This window comes from Ursus arctos, unplaced genomic scaffold, assembly GCF_023065955.2.
Source record: "Ursus arctos isolate Adak ecotype North America unplaced genomic scaffold, UrsArc2.0 scaffold_13, whole genome shotgun sequence".
In the NCBI taxonomy this organism is placed as follows: Eukaryota; Metazoa; Chordata; class Mammalia; order Carnivora; family Ursidae; genus Ursus; species Ursus arctos.
In genome coordinates this window covers 2,733,601-2,756,845 of record NW_026622797.1, presented here as the reverse complement: position 1 = coordinate 2,756,845, position 23,245 = coordinate 2,733,601, and the positions used below count along the sequence as shown (strand labels likewise).

Genomic DNA, 23,245 nt, shown 5'->3' with positions numbered 1-23,245 from the left:
AGCAGCTCACTCCTCTGAGAAGCTGGGCGTATGGTTCCTTGAGAAGGAAAGAGTGCATTCTGACAGTGCCTGGTGTCCAAACACGGCCCAGAGGAGCCGTTCCCCATCTGTGACAATACAATGCACTCATTGCTCACATGGTCATCTCGCAGGGGAGTCGCCCCCCAACATCCATCAGGCCCAGCTCCTTTTCAGGGGAAGGGGTTCCTCTGCCTACAGGCCACGGACAGCATCTGCTCCTACAAGGCACAGCTGCCCAAACGGGCCTCGCTCGGCTGGCCAGCTTTCCACCCCAATGCTTTCTTTCAAATGACCCACATTTCCCGGGAAAGGAGCTCCAGGCTTTCCTCTCCGCACGCATCAGTGGGATGCAAGTTACTACGGCCGAGTAAAAATGCATCTCACTTTCTTTAGTAAGACAACTGGGGCCCTTCAGCCCCAAGCTGACCCCACAGCCAGCTTCCCCTCCACTGGCTCCCGGATCAGCGCTGTGGAAGGCGGGCCACTCCTCTAGCAACGTCTCCCCTACAAAAGACGTTCATTTTCCCAACCCCCTGTGCCCCACGCTTCTATGTGAATTTACAATGTTTCTTTGTTTCCATGGAAGGACGGGTTCTCTTTCCTCCAACGGAATTCACATCTGAATTCACGTGAAGGTGCCTGGGACCGACAGCAGAGCCTGCGATGTGCTCTTGCGGTGTTTTCGGGGAAATCTCCGATGACAGACCTCTGCGTGGACCGGCCAGGGGTGTGTGTCCCTTCCGTCTGACAGGGGAAGAGGAAACACACGTGCGGGGTATAGAAACAATAAGCATCTGCTTGAATGCACTGAGAAACAGGGACCTGGGGGGGAGGTGAAGGTGAAGGGGAGGCCTGGCCATTCCCACCACTCAGAGTTCCCAGCGCATGTCCGGGTCAGGTCCTTCCAGGTGCGCCCTCACACCTGCAGGCCCTGCTGGCCTGGCAAAGGTGACACAGCTGGGCGAGTCCGGGGTGGGGATGGGGACCCCACAGGACAGGTGGGGGTAACTGAGGACAACCGTAGAAGCTAACTGCTAGAATGCTGTGCATTTAAATGCTTGCCACGCTTCAGAGAGACTCTGAACAAGCCCGTCCACCTGTAGCTATGAGGTTAGCTTGGCCGCAGCACCTTCTCCACGAGGAGCTGAGCCCAGCGTCCCTGTGCTTTGCTGGGACAGGGGGCGTCCCTCTGCTGTTACCCTGCAGAGGGAGGTGTTGTAACAGGGACCTACAAGATGCCGAGGGCCACTCCAAGGCCGCTGGCCTTGCTGGTGGAGCCCCAGAGTCCTGGCTGTGTCCCTCCCCGTGGAGGGGCTCTGAGCACCGGGAGGGGCCCGTCCAGGGAGGGTCGCAGAGAGGACAGGAAGCTGTGTGTCTCTGCGGCACAAACACGCCAGGCCCTGTAGTGGGTCACATCTGTCGTCGGCATCCACTGTGGACCCCCAGAGGCCCTCCCCCATGGCGGTTACGTAAATCCACTCCTGTGGGGAAGTGTGTCCCTATATCCAGGGTGAACTCACAAGAGCAGCAAATCAACCCTTTCCATCCCGCAGAATCAGGGCAAACCTGCCCATTTCCCGACACAGAGCATCCCAGCAGCAGAAACACGTGCGTCAACTCATAAAGCCACACAGGATTCCCACCAGACATGTCAGGAGATCAGATGCTGGGGCACCCTTGCTGCCAGAATTATGTGCTGGTGAACACAAACAGCGTTACACAGTCCTCGGGGTCCTTAACAGAGAGAGCACCTGCTCCGTGACCCCCATGCGTCCATCTCCAGGCCAGTGTTCCCCACGCGGCGCCACACGGTCATCCTGTCCGTGCCTGAGGCATACGTGCCCTGGAGAGGGCTGCCCGTGGCTCTACAGCTGGCCTGCGTGCTCACCCCCCCAGCCTCACCGCCATCTGGGTAACTGGGCACCACACCTCGTCCTGGAGGCTTCGGGCTCCTCAGCTGCAAAGTGGACACAGATATGCTGCCTCCGAACATTGCACCTGCCCCCCGCCTGAGCGCCTCCCCTCCAGGTTCCTGAGGGTGCCCACTGCCAGTCTGCATTCTCTCAGGGGCTGGTGGGGTCTGACCCCCTCCAAGATGCTTCCTTCACCACTGCACCCACATCACTCCACGTTTTGTCGGCTCCCCGTTAGACCCACACTGTGCACGGCATACCAGGCCCTGACATTCTCTAAGAACTCCTATCTAAATCGTTTCTCTTCAAAGGGATTGGAGGCCCCAAGGGTTTGAGGCAAAGGCACATTCCAAATAACAGGGCTAAGTATGTTTCAGGCATTTATTTACCCAGGCATTGACTTATTTACCCACAGATTAGGAGAGAATATGAAGAGTCCTAGAAGACTCAAGGAAGCTAGCCAGGGCACCGGCCCCCTGCAGCTGCTCAGGACGCTCGATGAACAGCCGCAGACCAATTAGAAGTCATTCTCCTAAGCGGGACCAGCAACAGGACAGGGAATCCTGCACTGGGGGAGTGAACTACAAGTTAGCAAAGACAGAATTATGTCAAAAGCCATTCCCGAGGAGGGACCAGCGAGCTGGGTGTAAGGGTCCCTGTGACTTCAGTCCCGCAGGGCAAGCCTGGATCAAGGACCTCACCTCCCAGCTGACCGTCCCCTGCCAGCACTTGCCTCTCCTCTCTCCGGAGGAGAAAGCGGGATGAAGCAAGCAGAGAAAGACAAAAGATGAGGACAGAGGTGTGAGAAAAGGTAAAAGGAGTGAACACAGTTCGGCCTCCTGCCTTGTGGCGCAAGCTCCAGACCAGCGAAAATCTCCCCTTGCTGCAAAGACAGCAGGGCAGCCAGAGATCGGAGCTCGTGCAGGGGTACGAGAGTACCCGAGTGTCGGCCAACTCAAGGGTGAGTTTGAATAACCTCCAACAGAGAACAGACGCCACACAGAACAGGACTCTCTTGCAGGACAAAATTTAAAGAGAAACAGAAATAACGGAGAACAAGTTTGCACCTAAACAAAGGAAAATATGAGAAAAGCGAATGCTTTAAACAACCACTCTCTGTCTCATATTAAATATTAAGAAACAGGGTGGGGGGAGGTTACAAATGTCACGTATGACTTTGAGAAGATAACTACGTAACGGACTGGCCAGTTTGGCTCCCGACAGGACTGCAGACCATCTTGGAAAGAGAACACCGCCCACTGCAAAGCACTCTGTGAAAACAGAAACCGAGGTACTTACTAACAGTGCCCCATAGAACTTAGAGAAGGCTTGCCGGAAACGAGAAAGCATATTGCCTGAGTTAGAAATGATGGTTTATGGCCAGGGAGCCACCTCCTCTTCGAGCATGGAGACTGCTACCCTCCACGTGTCAGCGAGCAAACCACTAAGTGTGGTTTGTAAACATTCAGGCTGATTCTCACCGGGCAGCATCCGAGACGCCAGTTCCTTGCAGCGAGGGCAAACCAGAACCACTTTTAGTGGCTGACCTAATCCGACACCTCGGGGTCATTTACTTAATATAGGGACTGCTGTTTCCATTGGGTGGCAAGCTAGCAAGGTTGGCCACCTGTTCGGCTGAGCGTCTGCCTGTCTTGAGCGAAGCCCAGATCAGACGAGCCGCTAACGTGAAGCCGACGGCGGTGGGGGCAGGATGCCCACGGTCGGCGAGGAGGCAGTTGGATCCCATCTCGGGTCGCCGCTGCCAAACCCACGTGACGCTCCGGCCACATGCCTGGGAGCCAGCAAGGCAGATCGCTGAGAACGTGGTTCCCATGGTTCTTAGCATTGTTGCCGTGCATTCTTTTCCGGAGACTCTATTTTTGTCATTTTCAAACTCTGGTCTCCTTGTGCCATTGGTAGGGCCTCTGCTGAAGAAACCTAAAACCGGGAGAATGTAAGCCATGTACCAGCACCACATGGCTTAACTGCAAAGCCACAAAGATTCACTGTTCCCGCATCCGGCTGCTGTCCTTGGTCTCCTAAATCAGCACCTCTCTCCAAATCTGTGGCCACAGACATCTGGCATAGACTCAGACTGTCCATAACATGGCCCCAGCAGTCTTGGAATGATGGAGTTTTCTAAAAAGAAACATCTATACCATGAATATCCAGCCCACAGCTCCTTGAAGGGATGTGGTTGGCTAGTGGAACGTGACGTTCCGCCCGCCCAGTTAACAGAGCGTGCCCACCAGTTTGAAACTCCAACCACCCCCACCAGGCTCCTTTTCTGTGCTTTCCCAAATAGCAGCTAACTTGCTGTTTAGCAATTTGGGAGAGAAAGCCAACAAAAATAAGAGAAATACTAAAAAATAAGTTCCGCTGGTACGTGCTCTTGCTTAGACACCTCTCGGCCAAAAGCGAGTCAGCTGGTCTGCCGAAGGGGTGAGGACCCCAGCCTTCATCTCCCTTAGTTACTAGCATCACTCTGTGCCCCCGCAGGGATTCCTCTCTCATTTGATTACGATTCTCACCATTCTGTTGGATGACAAAATTAATAAACATCTCCATCCCGCGTCACTGCACGTCGCTCTTCACTGGGAATCTGTGTGCCATTTTTAACAAGAAGATAGAGAATATCTTTATGTCCGAGAATCTTCACAAAGGGGCTCCTTTGTGCTCCTCGCCCCACACGGCTTCTCTGCCACGTGGACACCTGGACAGTGGAGAAGGGGTTTCCTCGGGCAACTCAGACCTCCACAGAGGCCCCCTGCTCAGCCTCACATTCAGGTGACCTCTGGGGTCAGGAGAGCAGGCTTTGCTTCTCGGGGAATTTGCTGAAAATCTCTGAGTTTGGAACCGCCTGTCCGCTCACGGCCTTTCAGTGCAATGAAGACTGACCATCACAGCAACCGCGGATTTGCTGACCGGGCCAGATGTGGAGAGATTTCCAGTGATGTGCCCGCCGAAGATGGGGTTCCCTGATCAAATGTTGATGTCTAAACCTGCCAAGAGCCAAGTGTGGCCTCGCAGGGCTTCAGCTCCCATCCCCCAAGGGCGTGCCCAGCTGGGGTGATGGTGCGGGTCACTGGAGTCATGATTCCACGATCCTGGAGGGTGGGGTGTGCCTCGGCCCCGCTGTGGGGACCCCTTACCTCCAGGCGACGTTAGCCGCCATCCACACTCTGCTCAATCTACACTGTGTCTCTGGCTGAACGGGATCCCTGAGCTCCAGAAAGCTGCACCAGCCACCTGCTGAAGGGGCCCCGGGTGTCCAGTGGGCCGCGCGATCCCCGGGCCCCACGGGGGTCCTCCTCCCCTCCTCACTGCCTGTGCCCCCAATGGCCGCAGCTATAGCACGTCCTCCGCCCATTACTCAGGCCAAAGCAAAGGGAGACTGTCTGGGGTCTTTCCCTTTCATTCACATGTTGACTCAGTCTCTCTGTCATGTCCCTGGGTCCATCATCCTCTGCACCTGTGTGTCCCCCGATTTCCTCAGCAGTATGCCCCAGACCCGCCCTTTCCTGTCCCTATCTCTGTTCTCCACAGTGTGACCAGAGAGACTCTCACACCACAGGCTTCCTTCAGGACTCTGTCATCTTCTGGAAAAACTCAGCCCCCCATAAAATCACTCCCGAGCTGCTTGCCCTGTTGTGGCTTCAGTGCACTCCTCCTCGCTCGCCCCCATCCTCTCCTCCACCCCTGCACAGAGATTCTCCAGCATGGAACGCTGCGCCTCTACCCCAGCGTCCTTGGTCTGGCCAACTTCCTCCCCGTGTCCAGCTGCAGATAAAAGTCCAGGGGTCGAGGCCCCAGTCCTCTCTGCCTCCGGGGCACCTTGGGTTACCCTGCACGACCATAGCTGTCTTGGTCTGTGTTGCCCACTGGTCTTTAGGCCCCGGGGGCCCTGGGGGCCAAGGGAGCGCCTTCCCCGCTCTGCGCACAATAGCACCCCCTGCCTGGTTAGGAGGGGCCCCTGCCCTGGACCCCGTGCTTTAGAGAGCCTGGCATCGCACAATCATGTAACCAGCCATGAAAGAACGTGCTACACAGCACAGCCCACAGTCCCGAAGGGTCGCCGTCCTGATCAGCTCTGCCCCGGATCCCAGACACACTGTTCCAAACTCCTACCCCACATCTTCAGACCCAAGAAGGCGAACGCAGCGGAGGTGAGTGTGGGGGGCCTCGGACACAGACGCCACTCCAGGCAGAGCAGGCTGGGAGACGCAGAAGCACCAGGTGAGAGAAAGGTACGTGACCACACCCGCCTCCCAGCGCGCAGACACCAGACTCCTGCGTATCACTGTCCCCGTCCCAACGTGCCAAGTGCGCATTTTCTTGCTTCTCTTCATGCTCCAATTCATGCTTTGAGAAGGACGCAGAGACCGCGACGGGATTTGCATAAACTGTGTGCTGCAGGAGTCCCCTTCGTAGCACGGAACAATTCACGTTACTCCTAGATTCACACAAACGCGTATATGTCTTGTGATCCACACACAAATTCAAGAATGACGAGAACTGCTTAATACTGCAATATTTTTTAAAAGATTTTATTTATTTGTTTATTTATTTTGGAGGGAAAAAGAGAGCATGAGTGAGGGGAGGAGCGGACAGAGAGGACAAGCAGACTCCATGCTGAGAGCAGAGCCTGATGCAGGGCTCGATCCCACAACGCTGAGATCATGACCTGAGCCAAAACCAAGAGTTGGGCGCTCAACCGACAGAGCCACCCAGGCGCCCCCACCCTGCAATATTTCTGAAATGAATGAATGACTCCCTTTCTCTAGCAAGACAGAAGATACACTGAGTTAATTCATTCTAACGTGCCGCGTCGCTCAGAAAATGATAGCTTTGAGGTACGCTTCCCACCAACACCCAGAGCGCTTGGCTGCCGGGACGGAACGCTCTGGATGCACTTGCCCCTCCTCCCAGTGGTGCTAGCGGCCGATGCGGTCAGCATGTGGTGCGTAACTCTCCTCATGTCTCCAGGTGTCCGAGAAATGTGCACGAGTCACTTGGGCTGTGAAAGAAACTCGGGAAAAGCAGCGGCGAGTGGCAGGGACGCCAGCGTCACGGAGCTCACATTCTGGTGCGCGAGCACCACCAGACAAACAACCCCAAGTTAAACACACGAACACCGCTGTCTGGGGGCAGAGCCGCGGTTTCCTGGAGCGCGGAGGGCAGCAAGGCCGGGCCCCAGGCTGCAGCGAGTGTCATCAAAGCTGAAACCCAAGGGGCGAGTTAGGGATTAGAGGCAAAGACAAGTGAACAGAACCACCTGCACAAAGACAGACTACCAGACACAACACAGCACAACAGACTCCGTGCCAGAGGTCACGGAGGGCCGTGCGGCTGGAACCGGGAGGGCAGTGGGACCACACAAGGGCTTTAGCTACAAGTGTTTCTCCGTGCAGTAACTGTCCAGGGAAGGACAGGAAGAGGCGCTGGCCATTCTCCAGGAGCCAGACGGGTGGACCTGGACCAGGGCCGCGTGACCAGCAGGGTTGTCCGAGATCCCACGGGTGGGATTACCACCTGGATGGGTGACTGACGGCGGGATGAACAAAACCGTGAGGTCAGAGCTGATCGTCAGACACCTGCTCGGGTGGCTGGAGACACACCGTTTCTGTGCAGATGACAGCTCCCTTTCTACGCCCACTCCAGACTCACCTTCCGAGCCTCGGACGAACACGTCCGCTCTCTGCTGGGAACGTTAATGCCACTCTTTCACAGAAACTCGACTAACACATCCACAACTGAACATGTCATTTTTTCCTTGAACCACCCATTAAAACAAACAGCTCCTCCTCCATTTTTCCGCATTATAGCAAATGTTTCTACCATTTGCTAATCATCTGTGAAGGTTAATTTCCCATGTCAACTTGACTGGGCCACAGGGTGCCAAAATATTTGGTCAAATATTATTCTGGGAGTGTCTATAAGGATGTTTTTGCATGGGATTAACATTTGAACAAGCAGAGAGTAAAGCAGACGATCCCCTCCCTACCCCATGTGGGTGGGCCTTGTTCAATCAGTTGAAGTCCTGAATAGAACAAAAGGGCTGATCCTCCCTTCAGTAAGAGGTAACCCCACCTACCTGCTGGCTTTCAAACTTTCAAGCATCAGTTTTTTCCTGCCTTTGGACTTGAATTAAAGCATCACCCTTCCAGAATCTCGAGCCTGCTGGTTTTCAGACTAAAACTTACACCACCGGCTCTCCCGGGTCTCCAGCTGTAGCTATCAGGACTTGTCAGTCTCCACCATCGTGTGAGCCAATTCCTCACAATGCCTCTCTCTCTCTCTCGCTCTCACTCTCTCTCTCTCTGTCCGTATGTATCCTACTGGTTCTGTGTCTCTGGAGAAGCCTGACCAATACATCAGCCAAAGAGGGGATGATGTTGCCTAGGAAGAAGGCAAAGGAAAAAACCAAGCACACCAAACAACGCTAGAGAACTAAGATAAGCTACAGCGCACCACGTGGTGTAAATAAACTCTACAGCCCATGAAGACATGGGGATGGGCTGGAACCACTTCCAAGTCAGGTAGGCTGGGATTCAGGCACGGCTGCACCTGCGTGCCCGGCCAGCTAACGAGAGAGCTGCGCCCCAGGTTCCCGGCCCGCGAGTGTGGCCAAGTGGCTGAGCTCAGATTGCTGGTACCCGCCGGGGACTGACATGACTCCACAATCTCATTGACGATGGAGTCAACGTCTTAGACTTCCCTGTCTTCTGAAGGGTGAAGGATCCTGTTTTACCTCCAGGGACAGGGGCCACACCCTCCAAGATAGTGGAGGGAGAAGAGGGAAAAACCAGGTCCCTGAAGGACCTCATGGAGCCAAGCTTCCATACCCACCTGGAACATCACCTCGGGATGACCCTCTGTGACAGATTCAATGCGCCCTGATGTTGGTCACAATGTGTTCGTCTCTCTGCTGCCCCAGTTTGGCTTGCATCCAAGCAGAAATGGGCATCGAAACACCTCCATGGATTCAGCAGCACAGGCTGCGCCACGGGTCCCTCCGACGCAGCTGGAGGGGACGTCCGTGTGCGTCCGTGTGTGTGTCATGTACATCTGTGTGCATCCGTGTGTGTCCATGTGCGTCTGTGTGTCGTGTGCATCTGTGTGTATCTGTGTGTGTCCATGTGTGTCCGTGTGTCGTGTGTGTCTGTGTGCATCCATGTGTGTCTGTGTGTCGTGTGCATCCATGTGCGTCTGTGTGTCATGTGCATCCGTGTGCATCCGTGTGCATTCATGTGCATCTGTGTGTGTCCATGTGTGTCTGTATAAATCCATGTGTGTCCATGTGTCGTGTGCGTCTGTGTGCATCCGTGTGTGTCCATGCGTGTCCATGTGTCGTGTGTGTCTGTGGGCATCCGTGGGCATCTGTGTGTCGTGTGCATCCGTGTGCATCCATGTGTGTGCATCCGTGTGTGCCTGTGCATCCATGTGCGTCTGTGTGTGTCCACGTGTGTCCGTGTGCATCCGTGTGCATGCTCACTGCTACAGTCACACGCCAAGGGGTGTCGACACACGGCAGGCACCAGGGAGTCGCGTGAACCAACAGTGGACAGGAATGCCCGACCGGAGATGAAAGGAGGGTCTGGTTCCAATGATTTACTGAGGGGGAGAAGAGCCTTATTCCAAGCGGCGAAGCGGATTGCCTGAGATTTAAAGAAGCAAGAGGTTTTAAAAGCCCTTTTACCTAAGTTGGGGCTTCTTTCTCATGATGCTGTTATTAGAGATTTTTGGTTACTTGCCTGGTGTGTTTGCTGTCTACCTTTCACACCTGTCCTTTTCAAAACCGTTCCTGGGAAGATACGTGTGGCATCACACTGGATTTTTAAAAAATAATTTCTCCATTTCCTTCTCAGGAGGACCACGAAGGGCACCACCTACACTGTGCCCTGAGAACACCTCTAGTCTCTGGGGGGTCATTCCCCTCGGGCTTCGTCATTGTCCCCACTTCCTAAGACCTGCCTCCCCGAAAGCCTGGGTCATGTCCATGCGCCTGGCTCTTCGTCCTGGACAGGAAGGCCTCCTCCAGCTCTCCTTAGGACCCTCCCTGCAGCAAGCCTCTCCCACTTCCTTCCTCATGGGCTTCCGTCCAAGACTCACGATTGTCCTGCGGCCACAGGCCTTTGCTGGGCGGGGGGTGCACACCACGTCTCGTGGCCTGACTTTCCAACACACGTCTCTCTGATGGCATGAAACTCTCGTCATCTCCCAGCCAGGCCTCATCTCACGAAGAGAAACAGGTAAAGTCATGTTATCACTGGTCACAGCGTGAAGTGTAGCGCTCATGGAATGTGTATTACAGATGGATGCCAACGGTTAATATATTGACTAAAACACCCTTTCCCAATTAGGTCGATCATGGGAATGACCGGACACATTTCAAATGTGACCTCTCTTTTGTGATAGGAGAGGTGAGTTTCTCCATGGGAGGGGCGACAGCCATTTGGACTGAGAACACATCTTACACACAGGGTTCGACTCACATGCAGGGTTTGACTCACATGCGCTGAGACCAGTTTGTAAATCCAAAGAATACACATGGTAACTTCCTTCCAAGACCCAGAACATGGTTTTAGCAAGTTGTCACACCTCAGGGAGACACAGCCGTGAAGAGGCGCTCGTGGACAACCACGGCCAGAGCAGGCCCGCAGCGTGCTGCACGGGACAGGACGACTCTGGGGGAGCACCTTGCTTCCTTTGTACCTGTGTCAGTAAAAATGCATCTTCTTTCCCCCTCCCATCTTCCTCTTGGAGGCTCAACGTTTCTCTCTCTCTTTCTTTCTTTTCTTTCAAGATTTTGTTTATTTGTTAGAGAGGGAGAGAGAGAACAGGAGCAGGGAGGGGCAGAGGGAGAAGCAGGCTCCCCTCTGAGCAGGGAACCCAAGGCAGGACTCGATCCCAGGACCCTGAGATCATGACCTGAGCCGAAGGCAGATGCTTCGCCGACTGAGCCACCCAGGCGCCCCGGAGGCTCAACACGTCTTCATGGAAGAAATATGAAGAGGAGAAACAGTGACGCATGGCACGTGACATCAGAGGATGAGGGCTTGGTGTGGCAGTGCGCAGAGCTGCCGCTACTGTGATTACAGTCACAGAGGCTGGCCACTTCCAATTTCTTTTCTGCAAGTCCATTAACCTAATGTGTACCTTTCTGCTTTAAGGTGTTAATTTTTCCTACGCAAGAAAAAAGCCAAAGGAGAATGGAAGACATCACGAGAGCATAAAATCTAACTAACAGACGGATGCGATTGTTTGGCACATTTTCCTCAGGTAACATTTGTTTTGTGAGACCACTTCCTAGCTGCTGTCTTCAGAAGAACTTAAATTGATTCTGGGTATTATTTTCATGTCTTGGAAGAAACTGGCTCACGTTGCTCACAATCCGGTTGGAACTTGATTTTGCATAAGAGGGGAGGGTGACATCTGGAGAAGAACTGCCCCATCCCCCAAACAACTGGGGATCCATGTTTACGTGGATCGTAACTAACAGACTTTCAAGTGCCCTCACAGGCAGCGTAATCTCTAACAGTAATAAGGCAGGTACTGATCACATACAGTAGGCAGCCAAGGTGACTCAGGGCCAGTTTCTTCTTCTTGAAGCTTCTGCAGATAATCAGCCTCTCCCAACCACCCACCTGACCGTTCACGAAAGCAGCGCTCTGACATTTGCAAGCTACTGATGAAATGCAGCCTGGTTTGCGACGGGCGTATGTTTTATCAAATGCACTCGTAAGGGACAGAGCTGGGACTGAGCAGGCACGAGCCTCATGCAGAAGTTGTGGTGGGCATAGGCTCACTTTTGCGGCACACGGAAGATGCCACGCTGAACACCAAGGATGCTACCACCAGCAGACACGGCAAGACACGGAAGCCTATGCTTCCATGAACGATACCCACTGAGCCACGTTGCCCTTGTGGTCCTGCTTGGCCACATGCTTGGTCTTGAAAGTGTCTTGTGTTGCAAGACTCTCGGGGTCTTTGTTAGGAGGACCAAGCACAGATGATGCTCCCGTTGCTGGGGTCACTGCGTTTTGTGCAAAGCCTGCAACCGTCTCCCTCTGATCTCGCCCCCGGGCGGTCACCCCTTCCTCCCTTGTCTGGTTTGTCACCAAGCTGCCTTGTCTTTCTCTGTATTAGGGCAAAATTCCATGTGTACCGCAGCATACTTCATTCATTAGGAATCTGATATGTTTTTCTCTATGCAAGGGTTTTTAATTAGGATTGTTACTCTTCTGGTTAGTGCTCTGGTTACAAAATTTCTAAGGTTTTGAATGTTCTACTGCAACCCAATATTTCCCCAAGCCCTTGCTATTTTCAGCGGATGATTTTGCACAATGCAAAGTTTCTCAGAAACACATGGATTGCTTTATAGCTCACATACGAGTCCCACCAATCCCGTAGCGAACACTCTGAAGGTAAGACATCTCGTTGCATTCAGTGGCTCACTAACTTTTATGCCAGTTACGATGTTGATGTATGGGGTTATAATTCATAGGCTTAAAACACCTTCGCTTCTTAATGGTTTGCTTGTTACTGAAACCTTGAGAAGTTTGCAATCGTTCATGCATCCAGATATTTAAGTACAATTGGTATAATTTGTGATGTAATGTTTAGACCTTTCGAACAAGCCTCTCTGCCTAGACGTGAGCTTCTTCAATGTCCCCTGCAACCTAAGGACCTCTTTAAACTGGGTATTCTGATCTTTTCCCAGATAAATAAAGGTATTTCCAACCATGCCTCAGATGACTGCTTCTCTCTTTGCGGTTCCGTTTTGTCTCTCCGGAACATCTGGGATTCTGAGGTTCCCACTGGCTTCCCAGTGTTGCCTCTCCATCAGCTTTCAATTTTGGTGGAATCTGGACCAGATCACACTCCTGACCTCCAGAACTCTCTAACCAGTATCTACTCCACATCTTAGTTTGAATATCTCAAAAGCACGTCAGTGTCCATACGCACAGGGTCCATACCTCCGGCAATACTCCCTAACTCCACAAAGGGTGTCCGTCCTGTTATGCAAGCTGAGAATGGGGAGACGGTCCTGACACTTCTCTCCCCCCTGTCTGTACCTCGTCTACCCCCTTGGCCCAGCAATTTTATCTTTAAATGGTCCTCAAATTACCCCTCCTCTGTCTGCCTACCACCCCCCTGAAGCAAGCTGCGGCCATCCCAGACTTGGACCACGGCAGCAGCCCCTCACTGCGTCAGAGTGGTCTCATGAAACACAGACCTGAGCACATCACCACCCTCTGCACAAACGCTTCCAGAAAACAGGAGTAAAAGGAAACATCTTCAACTCGGCAAAGGCTATTCTCGAAACATTTAGTAAACATCACACTTAGTACAGAAACTTTAAAATCAGGAGCAAGGATGCCCATCAATATAACAAGTGTCTAAACTTTTAACAAAGGTCCTTCCTTACCGATGTAATGAGATGGGGGGAAGGGGGAAAGGAGGGAGAGGGGGAGGAGAGGAGGAAGGGAAAGAGGAGGCGGAGAAGGAGGCTTGAAAAGGGGGAAGATCAAAGACCTTCCTTACAGGCGGATGACATAATCCTATACACAGAAATCCCAACCGAATGAAGGCACATAAAACCAATAAGTGTTAAAAAATGTTGATGGATATAAAATCAGCTTAAAAATCAACAGCATTTTGGGGCATCTGGGTGTCTCGGTTGGTTAAGCGTCTGCCTTCGGCTCAGGTCATGATCCTGGGGTCCTGGGCTCCCTGCTCAGCGGGGAGTCTGCTTCTCCCTCTCCCTCTGCCTGCTGTTCCCCCTGCTTGTGCTCTCTCTTTCCCTCTTTCTGTCAAATAAATAAATAAATAAATAAATAAATAAATAAAATATTTTAAAAAATCAATAGCATTTCTCTATGCCTCTAATAACCAATGAAAGTTTTTATCAAACTTATGTGATGAATTTTTATCAAATGCCTTTTCTGTAACAATCATCACATGATTAATGTGGTGATCACTGAGAAAAGACAGGAAGACCTGATCAAAAAACAGGAAAATCATGGAAGCAGTTTGGAGCAAGAGCGCTATATATGACTAGTAAGTATATGAGGAAACATAACTCATTGGACATTATCAGAGAGAAACAGAGTGAGGAGACGCTGCTTCACAACCGTCATTCGTATACGGTTCTAACAGTCCGATAGCACCAAGAGTTGGTGAGCGTGGGCAGAAATAAGGCCCTGACGTGCCTCTTCTGCAAATGTGAACCACTGTAACTGCTCTGAGAACATTCCAGCAATAATGCAGATTATGTACCAGTGTAATCTGTGACCTGCCCGTCCCTTGCTATGTGGCCTGGAGACCTCGTACCAAAAACTAGAAGGCCACACAGCAAGGGGATGGCCACTTAGCTCGGCTCTAAAAGCAGTTTGGGGGAGAAATGCAACCCTGTGACTACTATCAAAGTAGATAAAAATATCACGCATGGCTATCCCTGCGATCCACATGAGCATGGAGGGCACTGCAGAGCCAGTCCCCCCGGCCAGGAGGGAGCCCATTACTGCATCTCGTGCCTTGAACAGTAGTCATGAATCTCTGTGTACGAAGCCTTTAAAAAATGCTAAAAGGTTCAATAACAATCTTTAGAACTATTGGTGGAGTCAGGATGGTCAGATGGATAAATTCAGTTAAGGGAAAGAGCATTACCAAATTTGAACAAGGCCCAAGGTATCTGTAATTAGTCTTCAGGAAAAAGATTATCCAGAAAGTGGAGAATAAAGACTGCTCAGAGAAGTTCGTAGGGAAAGGGAAAGAAACCGCATGTAATAGGCCTCTACCTTGCAGCCCGTGACATAGATCGCCTTAGAGAACATTCTGAGCAACACTGACGTAGGCGGTATCACCTCTACTTAGAGATGGAGGTGACCTCCCCGAAACCACACAGCAGGACAGGACCCAGCTCTGTCTCACCCTGACAGAGAAAGGCGTTACGGCAGAGAGACTTTCAGGAATAAGAGAAGATCAGTTTCCCAAATGCAGTGTTAGTCTTCGTGAGAAAATACTGTTGATTTGCTCAGAACCTTCTAGAAACAACTGTAGTGGCGTGGTAAGGGACACAGCTGGATTATAGGTGAGTGTAGTGGGGAGGTACCAGGAGAATTGAAATCCTTTGACTCTTATGTCAGGACAGTGAGAATCTGGGCACACTTTAAATGATGGAAGAAATAAGCAACTGAGGGGCTTCCAAGACCCAGGACAGTTCTGAACAAACAGTTCCAGAGGCATGGCAAGAATTAGCCATGCTAACTGAAGAATTGCCTAATTATCTTCTTTACTATTTTTATTCTTATCTTTAAAGAAGAGGATTTTTCTTGCTAATGTTGTATAACCACATGAAAAAAGGAAAATATTCTCTAGTATAATTAAATCAATGTATTTACATTTAAATTCATATTTAATTCATTAAAATGTTTGTATTCTCTGTTGATTCTGGAAAAACAGTAATTGAGCTCAGTATATTTTTATCACTAAGTAATAACTCTGTTGGAACCATAATAGGATTAAGCTTGATGTCAAATTACAGTTAAATCACTTTAAGATTAGTTACTTGGAGGGGCGCCTGGGTGGCTCAGTCCGTTATAGACTTCAGCTCAGGTCATGATCCTGGGGTCCTAGGGTCCAGTCCTGTTCCAGGTTCCCCACTGAGCGTGGAGTATGCTTCAGGATTCTCTCTCTCCCTCTGCCCCTCCCCTCGCTCTCTCTTGCTCTCTCTCAAATAAATAGATCTTTTTTTTTAAAGAATGGTTCCTTGCATTCCACAAAAAAATTCCCGTCTTTCAGAAAGTGAAGCCATACCCAATGATCTCCTTTATGAGGATGAAACAGACACTCCCATTTTCCTGCCCTGTGACGCTGTCCCCGAGGAGGAGGGCGGGCGGTGCCCAGAGACGCCGCGCAGACGGACATGTGGGGCCCTCAGTGGAAGCACGCGGAACCACGTGCTGTGTGCTGGGGACACAGGCAGACCTCACTGCTAATTAAAAAATTGACAGGTGTGAACTTACTGTAAGGTTTCACCCCAATGGCTTACTTTCCAAAGCAATCGAAATCTTTTCATTTTCAACTTTAATTACATTTTTAGAATAGGTGATTTCTCACCCGGAGTCTCTACCACTGATTTCCATGGGCAGCAAATGATAGAAAGAGTAAGCTGAACCACAAAATTAAAGGTTATTAAGTTCTGCAGATCGAGTTGAGCTAATTATGAACACAACTGGGAGAAATGAGAAACACAGGTAACGTGCTACCCGGGACGTCCATATTCAAAGAAGAAAACAAGAGCAGGATCCCGCACGTTCGACAAGCCTGGAGTCTAGACAACAGTTACTCCTCACTCTGCCACTTCCCATCGCTTGCCCTTGGGACGTCGCTTATCCTGACCGGGGCTCAGTTACCTCTTACCTAACACTGGGCAGTCATTCACATGGGGTGTTCGTAAAGGGGGGATGGGATGACACCTGCAGGGTGCTCTTCACACAAACGTAACACATCAGGACTTTCATTAACAGAGGAACCCCAGATCTGGTGTCCTGGAAGCCAGAAATAAAGATCGGGCATGCACTTCAGGATAGCTACGTGACAGAGAAGAGGAAACTAGGATTGGTTTGGTTTCACTTTCATCTCAAATCACATTCCACTTGTAATCATTGTTATTCTTGACACCACCTCTGTCGCACGGAAGTCAGAATCACAAAAGAGATTGGTGCCGAACCTGATGTGCAGGTGGGTTGAGAGGATTAGCAAATGTCAACTGACAAAAAGAGAAAGAAGGGGAGGAGGGCAGGGATGAAATTCAATCCTGGCGCATTCTTTAGCCAGCTGTGTTCAATCTTTCCCTGCCATCCTCTGGATTTATAGGTGCATAAATGTACCCTCTATTCTCCAGGATGGATTTAATTATCATCAAGAAGTATTTTTCAAATAAACACTTCAGTTTCTGTGTCGGCCTCTGACTCATCACAGCTGAAAACAAATTAGGGGTTGCAAAGGTCCACATCGTGTATGGAACAACTGTGATTTCTAAACATCTGAGAGAGCTTCAATTTTCATATGCAACATATTCCATATTTAAGCAGAATCTGCCATAAAAAGTCACGTGTAACATCCCAAGGGAATACTAATCAAACCAGTGCAGCTTGAGTTGAATCATACTCATGACCGGAGTCACCCATGTCTTTTTCTCCTTTCCTTATCAATCTCCCAATTTACTGCTGTTAAAGACACTCTATGACACCATCTTGGGCATGTCAACTAAAGCACGTATAACACGAACCTCTGAACATCTGAAAGACTCGCTTCAATTTTGCTTTCTATGTTACCTCTGATTTCGTATCTGAGGTACTCAAGATAAAACTCTGGCCATAACCTCTGCAGATGCCGGGGCTTTAAATCGGTAGTATCTGATTTAGATGGACACCCAAACATTGCTCCCAGCACTGACTGTTTCCCCAGCACCACAGGCTTCGTACAGCACTCCTCAGTCCACTGGAAACCATGCTTCAACTAGTGACTGAAAACAGGTCGAAACAAATAAAAATAGATAAAACCTTCAACTAAGAAACAGGAAATGTATGGAAGAACTAAGTGGAAATTTGGAATCTGAAAAATACAATAACTAAAATTAAAAGTTTGCAGTTTGAGCCCAATAGCTGAACAGAGGGAACAAAAGAAGGTATTAGTAAAACAGAGGATAAAACAATAGAAAACTCTTCCTTCCAAATCTAGAGAAAGAGTAACACCAACCCAAAGCAAGCACAAAGGACATAAACAAGTACAAATAAATACGAGGCAATGAATGAATGAACAGATATGAACGAAGAGCAGTAATCAATGAAATTAGAAACAAACAATAGAGAACATCAATGAAAGAGCTGTTTTTTTTAAAAAATCAATAAAATTGACAAACCTCTAACGAGACTGACAAGGGAGAGAGAGAGAGAGAGAGAGCCCAAATGAGCAGTATGAGGAATAGAACAGGGGACATCACTACAGATCCTGCAGACACCAAAGGTTAATAAGGGATCTGGCTCAGCACACACAGATTTGCCAAGGCAGACGAAGTGCACCTGGGGAAGGACACACTGCTGGCATGGTCCACCCACAGGTGGATGGACTTCTGTAAGAGGCCCACATAGGCTGGAGAGGGGGGTTCAGTGTCATCTGGCCAAGAAATTCTGGATCCCAGGCCCTTGGAGCATGGTGAGAAGGAAGGGTGCGGAATCTGGAGGAGCACATCCTCTGGTGAGGGACAAGGCCAGACGCAGGCCAGACTGGGCTCAGGATGCTCGGGTCCTGGGATGGGGGCTCCTCTTGCCCAGATCTAAATACTGTACTGATTACTTTTTCTGTGTGTTTTGCTATTGATAAGGGGATGGCACCCATAGATAGATACAGAGGACTACTAGGTACTTGAGGCCAAATTAACACCCATCATGTAGGTTTATATAAGGCTTTGCAGCTGCACCATTCACTATTTGACAAGTACTTACGGGGTGTCTGTGCTGAGCCAGGAGCTGGGCTAAGCTGACAGGCTGGAGGTAAAGACACAGAGGGGCCGCAGCAGCCTAGGGAGAAAGGTACCACTGCCCAAAGTGGAGCAGCCAGGAGCTCCACATGCTGAGATGGTCACTGCTCTCCCCACAAGGTCTCCATGCAGCCCCACAAGGGCCATGGATGTGCTGTGTCCCTACATGTCTGGAAAATGTATCGAAACTGGAGGGTTCTGCATCCTCAATTCCTCATCACATATGCTGCCATGTGTTCTATGCACAGATAAAGATTACCTGAAGGGCCACCTGGGTGGCTCAGCCAGTGAAGCATCTGCTTTCTGCTCAGGTCATGATCTCAGGGTCCTGGGATCGAGCCCCATGTCAGGCTCTCTGCTCAGCGAGGAGTCTGCTTCTCCCTCTCCCTCTCCCTCTGTGTTTTCTCTCTCTCTCTCTCTCTCTCAAATAAATAAATAAAATCTTAAAAAAAAAAAAAAAGATTACCTGAATAGCTACTACAACACAAAGTTTATCCTGTGTTTTCTTTTTTTATTGGCAGGGAAATAAGGTGTGCAGTGTGTCAGTGAGGTGCGTTAGTTAGAACATACTAGTACATATTCGGGGGGCTGACCATCGGAGGTTCTCCACCTGGGGGGTGTTCTCAAGGACAGGCTCTACCTTTACAGGTGTGTGAAACGACTTGCTTGTCTACCCTCAGGTGGGAGGCGAGGTTCTGCCGTGAACAGGGAGAGAGTGCTTGATGAAGGAGGTCTTCATTGCTGACAGCTCATTTAGAAATTAACCTGAAAAACACAGGCGCAGATCAAGAAAACAGTCGCACGATCCCGGGGAAGGATCCGTCTTCTGCGGAAGCTGCCTCTTTGGCTTACCATCCGCAGTCTGGTGCGTCTCCCCGGCACGCACGCTCCTGCTTCAGCACCGACACTTCGCGACCCTGCGTCCTGCCTATGGCCCCAGTCCAAACACCGCTCACATGTTTCTTTTCAAGACTGTAGGAACCCTAGCTGCACAGCTCAACCTTGTGGCCACTGGGTTCCTAGGGGGCAGAACACACGAATCTGTGGCTTGATTTCACATGGAGAAGTGTGAGGGGTTTCTTGTGGGTTTTTTGTTTTTAATCATAGTTGATTAATAGAATGAGGAGAACAATAAACCTAAGGGATGCTGAAGGGCATGGGAGAGCAGGTTTTCATCCGCGCACGTGGACCGTGCAAGCAAACAGGCAGCAGCCCCTGCCTTATGCTCTGTTCTTTTAAATGAAATCTGGGTCACAGCCCTGGGCAGAAATGCAAAAACACTCATGCACGAGATGGAGGGAAGACAAATAATAGGAATATGGAGGAGTGGCTGAAAACACAAAAAGAACAAACGAGTGACTTATGGGTCCTAGAAGTGAACTCATTCCCGGCCTGATGCTGTCGCTTGGTTGGACTCACTCCCCCAGCAAGAACACCCCACAAAACCGAGTCTGGGAAATAGTGTGAAACCAGAGGCAAAAATTAAGGAGTCTTGCCTGTGATATCCTGGAGGTCAATTTTGGCCCCGTCCTTTGTAGAGGTGACGGTGTTGCGGCGTGGCGTTCTAAAACCAGACGAAGCTGGCCGAGCTCTCACCAGTCAGCCCACTGCTGCTTTCTACAAAGTCAGTGTGGTGTCGGCTGCGTTGACCCCATCACTGTCCCCTACATGCGGCCCAAAGCCCCACTGCTTCCTGCCTCAGCTTCCGACGTGGCCCCCTGGTCTCAAGATCTCTGACACCCTGCGCCAACCGCATCAGTTCCCTGGTTGGTCATCTGAGGTGGACCCTTCCTGCCTGTCACCTAGCCTGACCCCAGCCCCCAGAGTACCATAGAGGTCACCCCAACATCCTGCAGCAGGCGGGCTGGGGAGGGGCTCGTTCTCTAGTCTGGTCTGCGTGCTACTGGCTTAAGAGGAGGAACACATTCTCACACTCAAGCAACATGTTGGGTCGTGTTTGGGTTCTCCTGATAAACCACAGAAAAGCCATCTGCCTCCAAATGGGGGCCTGGCCCTCCAGGTTTAAGTCCTAAGAAGACACATCCACGAAACAGAAGATGGAAGGGAGAAAGAAGCTAGCTTATTTACCTGTTATGGGTTGAACTGTGTCCCCCCAAAAGATAGGTTGAAGTCCTTCCTCCAGAACTGTGAACGTGACCTTATCTGGAAATAGAGTCTTGGCAGGAGTCATCGAGTTAAGACGGGTGCTCAGCATGGATGCTGGTCCAAACTGCCTGGGTACTTACAAGATGAGAAGACAGGGATGCAGAGAAAGGAGGCCACAGGACAAGGCAGGTGGCGGGGTGGTGCGTCTACACGCGGGGAGCACCGTGCAGGGCCCACGGCCCAGCGCAGGGGGCGGGCTCCTCTGCGCAGCTCATGGAAGGAAGCAGCCCCACTGACGCCTTGACTTCAGCCTGTGGCCTCCAGACCGTGAGAGAATACGTTTTTAAGCTGCCTCGTTTGTGGTACTTTCTTACAAGCAGCCACAGGAAACCAATGCCTGGCCCGGGTGAGTTTTTGTCAAAAGGCACAACTTGGCTTCAGCATCCTGTGTTCTAGATTGCTCTCTTCAGCCCAGTGGCCCAGGCCTCACTGCCCTTAGCAGGGGCTATGCCAGGCCCACCTCCCTCCTGCTGTGCACTTCTCTCCTGGATGCAGCCAAGGGGCTTGGCACAAGTGACAGCACACGTCGAGCACAACAGAGCAATGCCGGCCTGGACGGCACGATCGTGTCATGACAGTAAATGCACAGAACAAGGACACCCGGGCAAGACGGAGCCTCCAGGAGGAAGCACGCAGGAAGGCGGGGCACCTCGTCCTGGCCCCTCGGTCAGGACTGGAGCCAGAGGCAGGAGTCCAGTGTAGTCCCTCCTCTCGCCCTCCTCCGCACCTCGGCTCAGGGAGGCCAGGTCAGCTCCGCGGTGGGAGGAGGCAACTGGCAGGTGCAGCTCTGCTCCTGAGCCACAGTTCTCACGTGCCACACATGGGCTTTGGCCATCAGTCAGGTGGACACATGAATACCAGCAAGGAAGCCGCCAGCCCTGGGCTGCCGCTGCTTAGAAAGGAGTATACCTGGGTGTGGGTGGGTGGAATGAGGGAAGGTGGTCAGAAGGTATAAACTTCCAGGTAGAAGGTAAGTATGTCCTGGGGTGTCATGTGCAGCATAGTGACTACAGCTAATAATACTGTGTTGCATATTTGAAAGTTGCTAAGGGAGTAGATCTTAAATGTCCGTACCAAACAAAGAGATGGTAATGCGGTGACGCAGCAGAGGTGTTAGCGGGCGCTGTGGTGGTAATCACCTGCCGGGATAATCCGCACGTGAGCTAGGCTCACTTAAACTCACCACAGTACTGCATGTCAATTACGTCTCAACAAAGCTGGAGAACAGTAGTAAGAAAAGGCAGACCCTTGGGAGAGAAAAACCCAAGAACAGATCCAGGTGTGTGTAAGACTTCAGAACAGAAGTGATGCTTGAAGTCAGGACAGAAAGGAAACGTTATAAGAACAAGTGAATAGAAAGGACAGGTGAACAGTTTGGAAAAAAAAAAAAGTTAAATCCCTAGGATTCACCTTACGATTCAAAATGCCAGAAAAATTGAAAGTCTAACTGTGAAAACTTCACACTGAAGTATTAGGACACAATGAGGCTGAGCGCTTGATGGATGTGACTTTTCTAAGCATGAAATCAAGACTAAATTTAAAACTTTCGGATGTCAAAATAATGTAATCAAAATTTAAACTTCAAAAAAATATTTGCACCGTGCATCACAACGACTTGATGTGCCCTACGAAGAGCTGCTACGGATCAGTGAGAGAACAAAGACGTGCGTGTGAGCCGAGCAGACGGCCGGGGCAGTGGGCGGCACTGGAAGCCCAGGACCGAGAACAGGGTGTGGGGGGCGAGATGGAAGGGGACAAAGGTAGAAGTTCAAGAACAGAGTGGTGGGGAGGAGCGGGGGTGCCAGACACATAGAGCATATCTGCTTGAGTTCCAGAATGTTCCAAGAATACAAATTAGCACGCTGGAATGCATGTTTTCATAGTTAACTTGTACCTGGGACAGATATATTTGACGTAGATTTTCACAGTCATGATTGTTTGATCGATTTGTCATTTTCTTACAAAGACCAAAACAGCATTGTGAGTCGACCCTCGCTTCCTTTAATTATCTTCCTTAGTTACGAGCAGAGATCTCATCTGCGTCAGGCTGCCACTCGGCCGGGCGGACAGCCGTCCCCGAGGCCGGCCTGGGGAGGCCGCTGATGCCCAGCAGAAAACAGTCCTCAGCCTCATTTGTCAGGCGGGACCTCCGTCTCCAAGAGGACACCTAAACCAACTCATCGGGAAAAACTAAAAGCCTTTGAAAATAATTTTCCCTTTAAAAAAGGCTAAGCATTCCATGTTTATTTGAATAAAATTAATAATCTTGGGGCCATATCGAAACCTCGATCAATGCAGACTGCCTTTTTAATCATACAACAGAATACACATCTTTCTGAAAATACAAGTTTGTGCACCTTTCTTTAAAATCGTCAAAATAACTTGACCCCCTAAACTAGATTAATGAGGACGTGTTTCCCAGAAAGTAACTAGCAAGTATTTCGAGAGACGTATCTCACAATCTCACAGCTGTTGCGAGATAGCTGCATCCTCACACACAGGGGCAACAGGAACCGACAAACACTGTGAGGTCAGCTATAGCCCAGAGACTGACCTTGAGTTCGTGGAGAGTGAAATCCCAGTATTTTTAAACACG

The 23,245-nt window shown here is 50.7% G+C and overlaps 1 protein-coding gene across 4 annotated transcripts in view; it reads right to left on the bottom strand.

Moving 5' to 3' along the window:
- The window catches only part of RPS6KA2 (ribosomal protein S6 kinase A2), a 332,623-nt gene that overhangs the window by 213,107 nt on the left and 96,271 nt on the right, over positions 1-23,245 (bottom strand). The window contains exon 1 of one of the 4 annotated variants that reach the window (XM_044386467.3): positions 3,234-3,470. The exons of 2 other annotated variants lie outside the window; for them this stretch is intronic. In XM_044386467.3, the coding sequence (XP_044242402.1) occupies positions 3,234-3,284 (51 nt within the window). In that variant the 5' untranslated portion in view covers positions 3,285-3,470. Of the gene's footprint in view, positions 1-3,233; positions 3,471-23,245 lie in introns of those variants that run through there. One more of the 4 variants, XM_057310899.1, reaches the window with a different exon arrangement.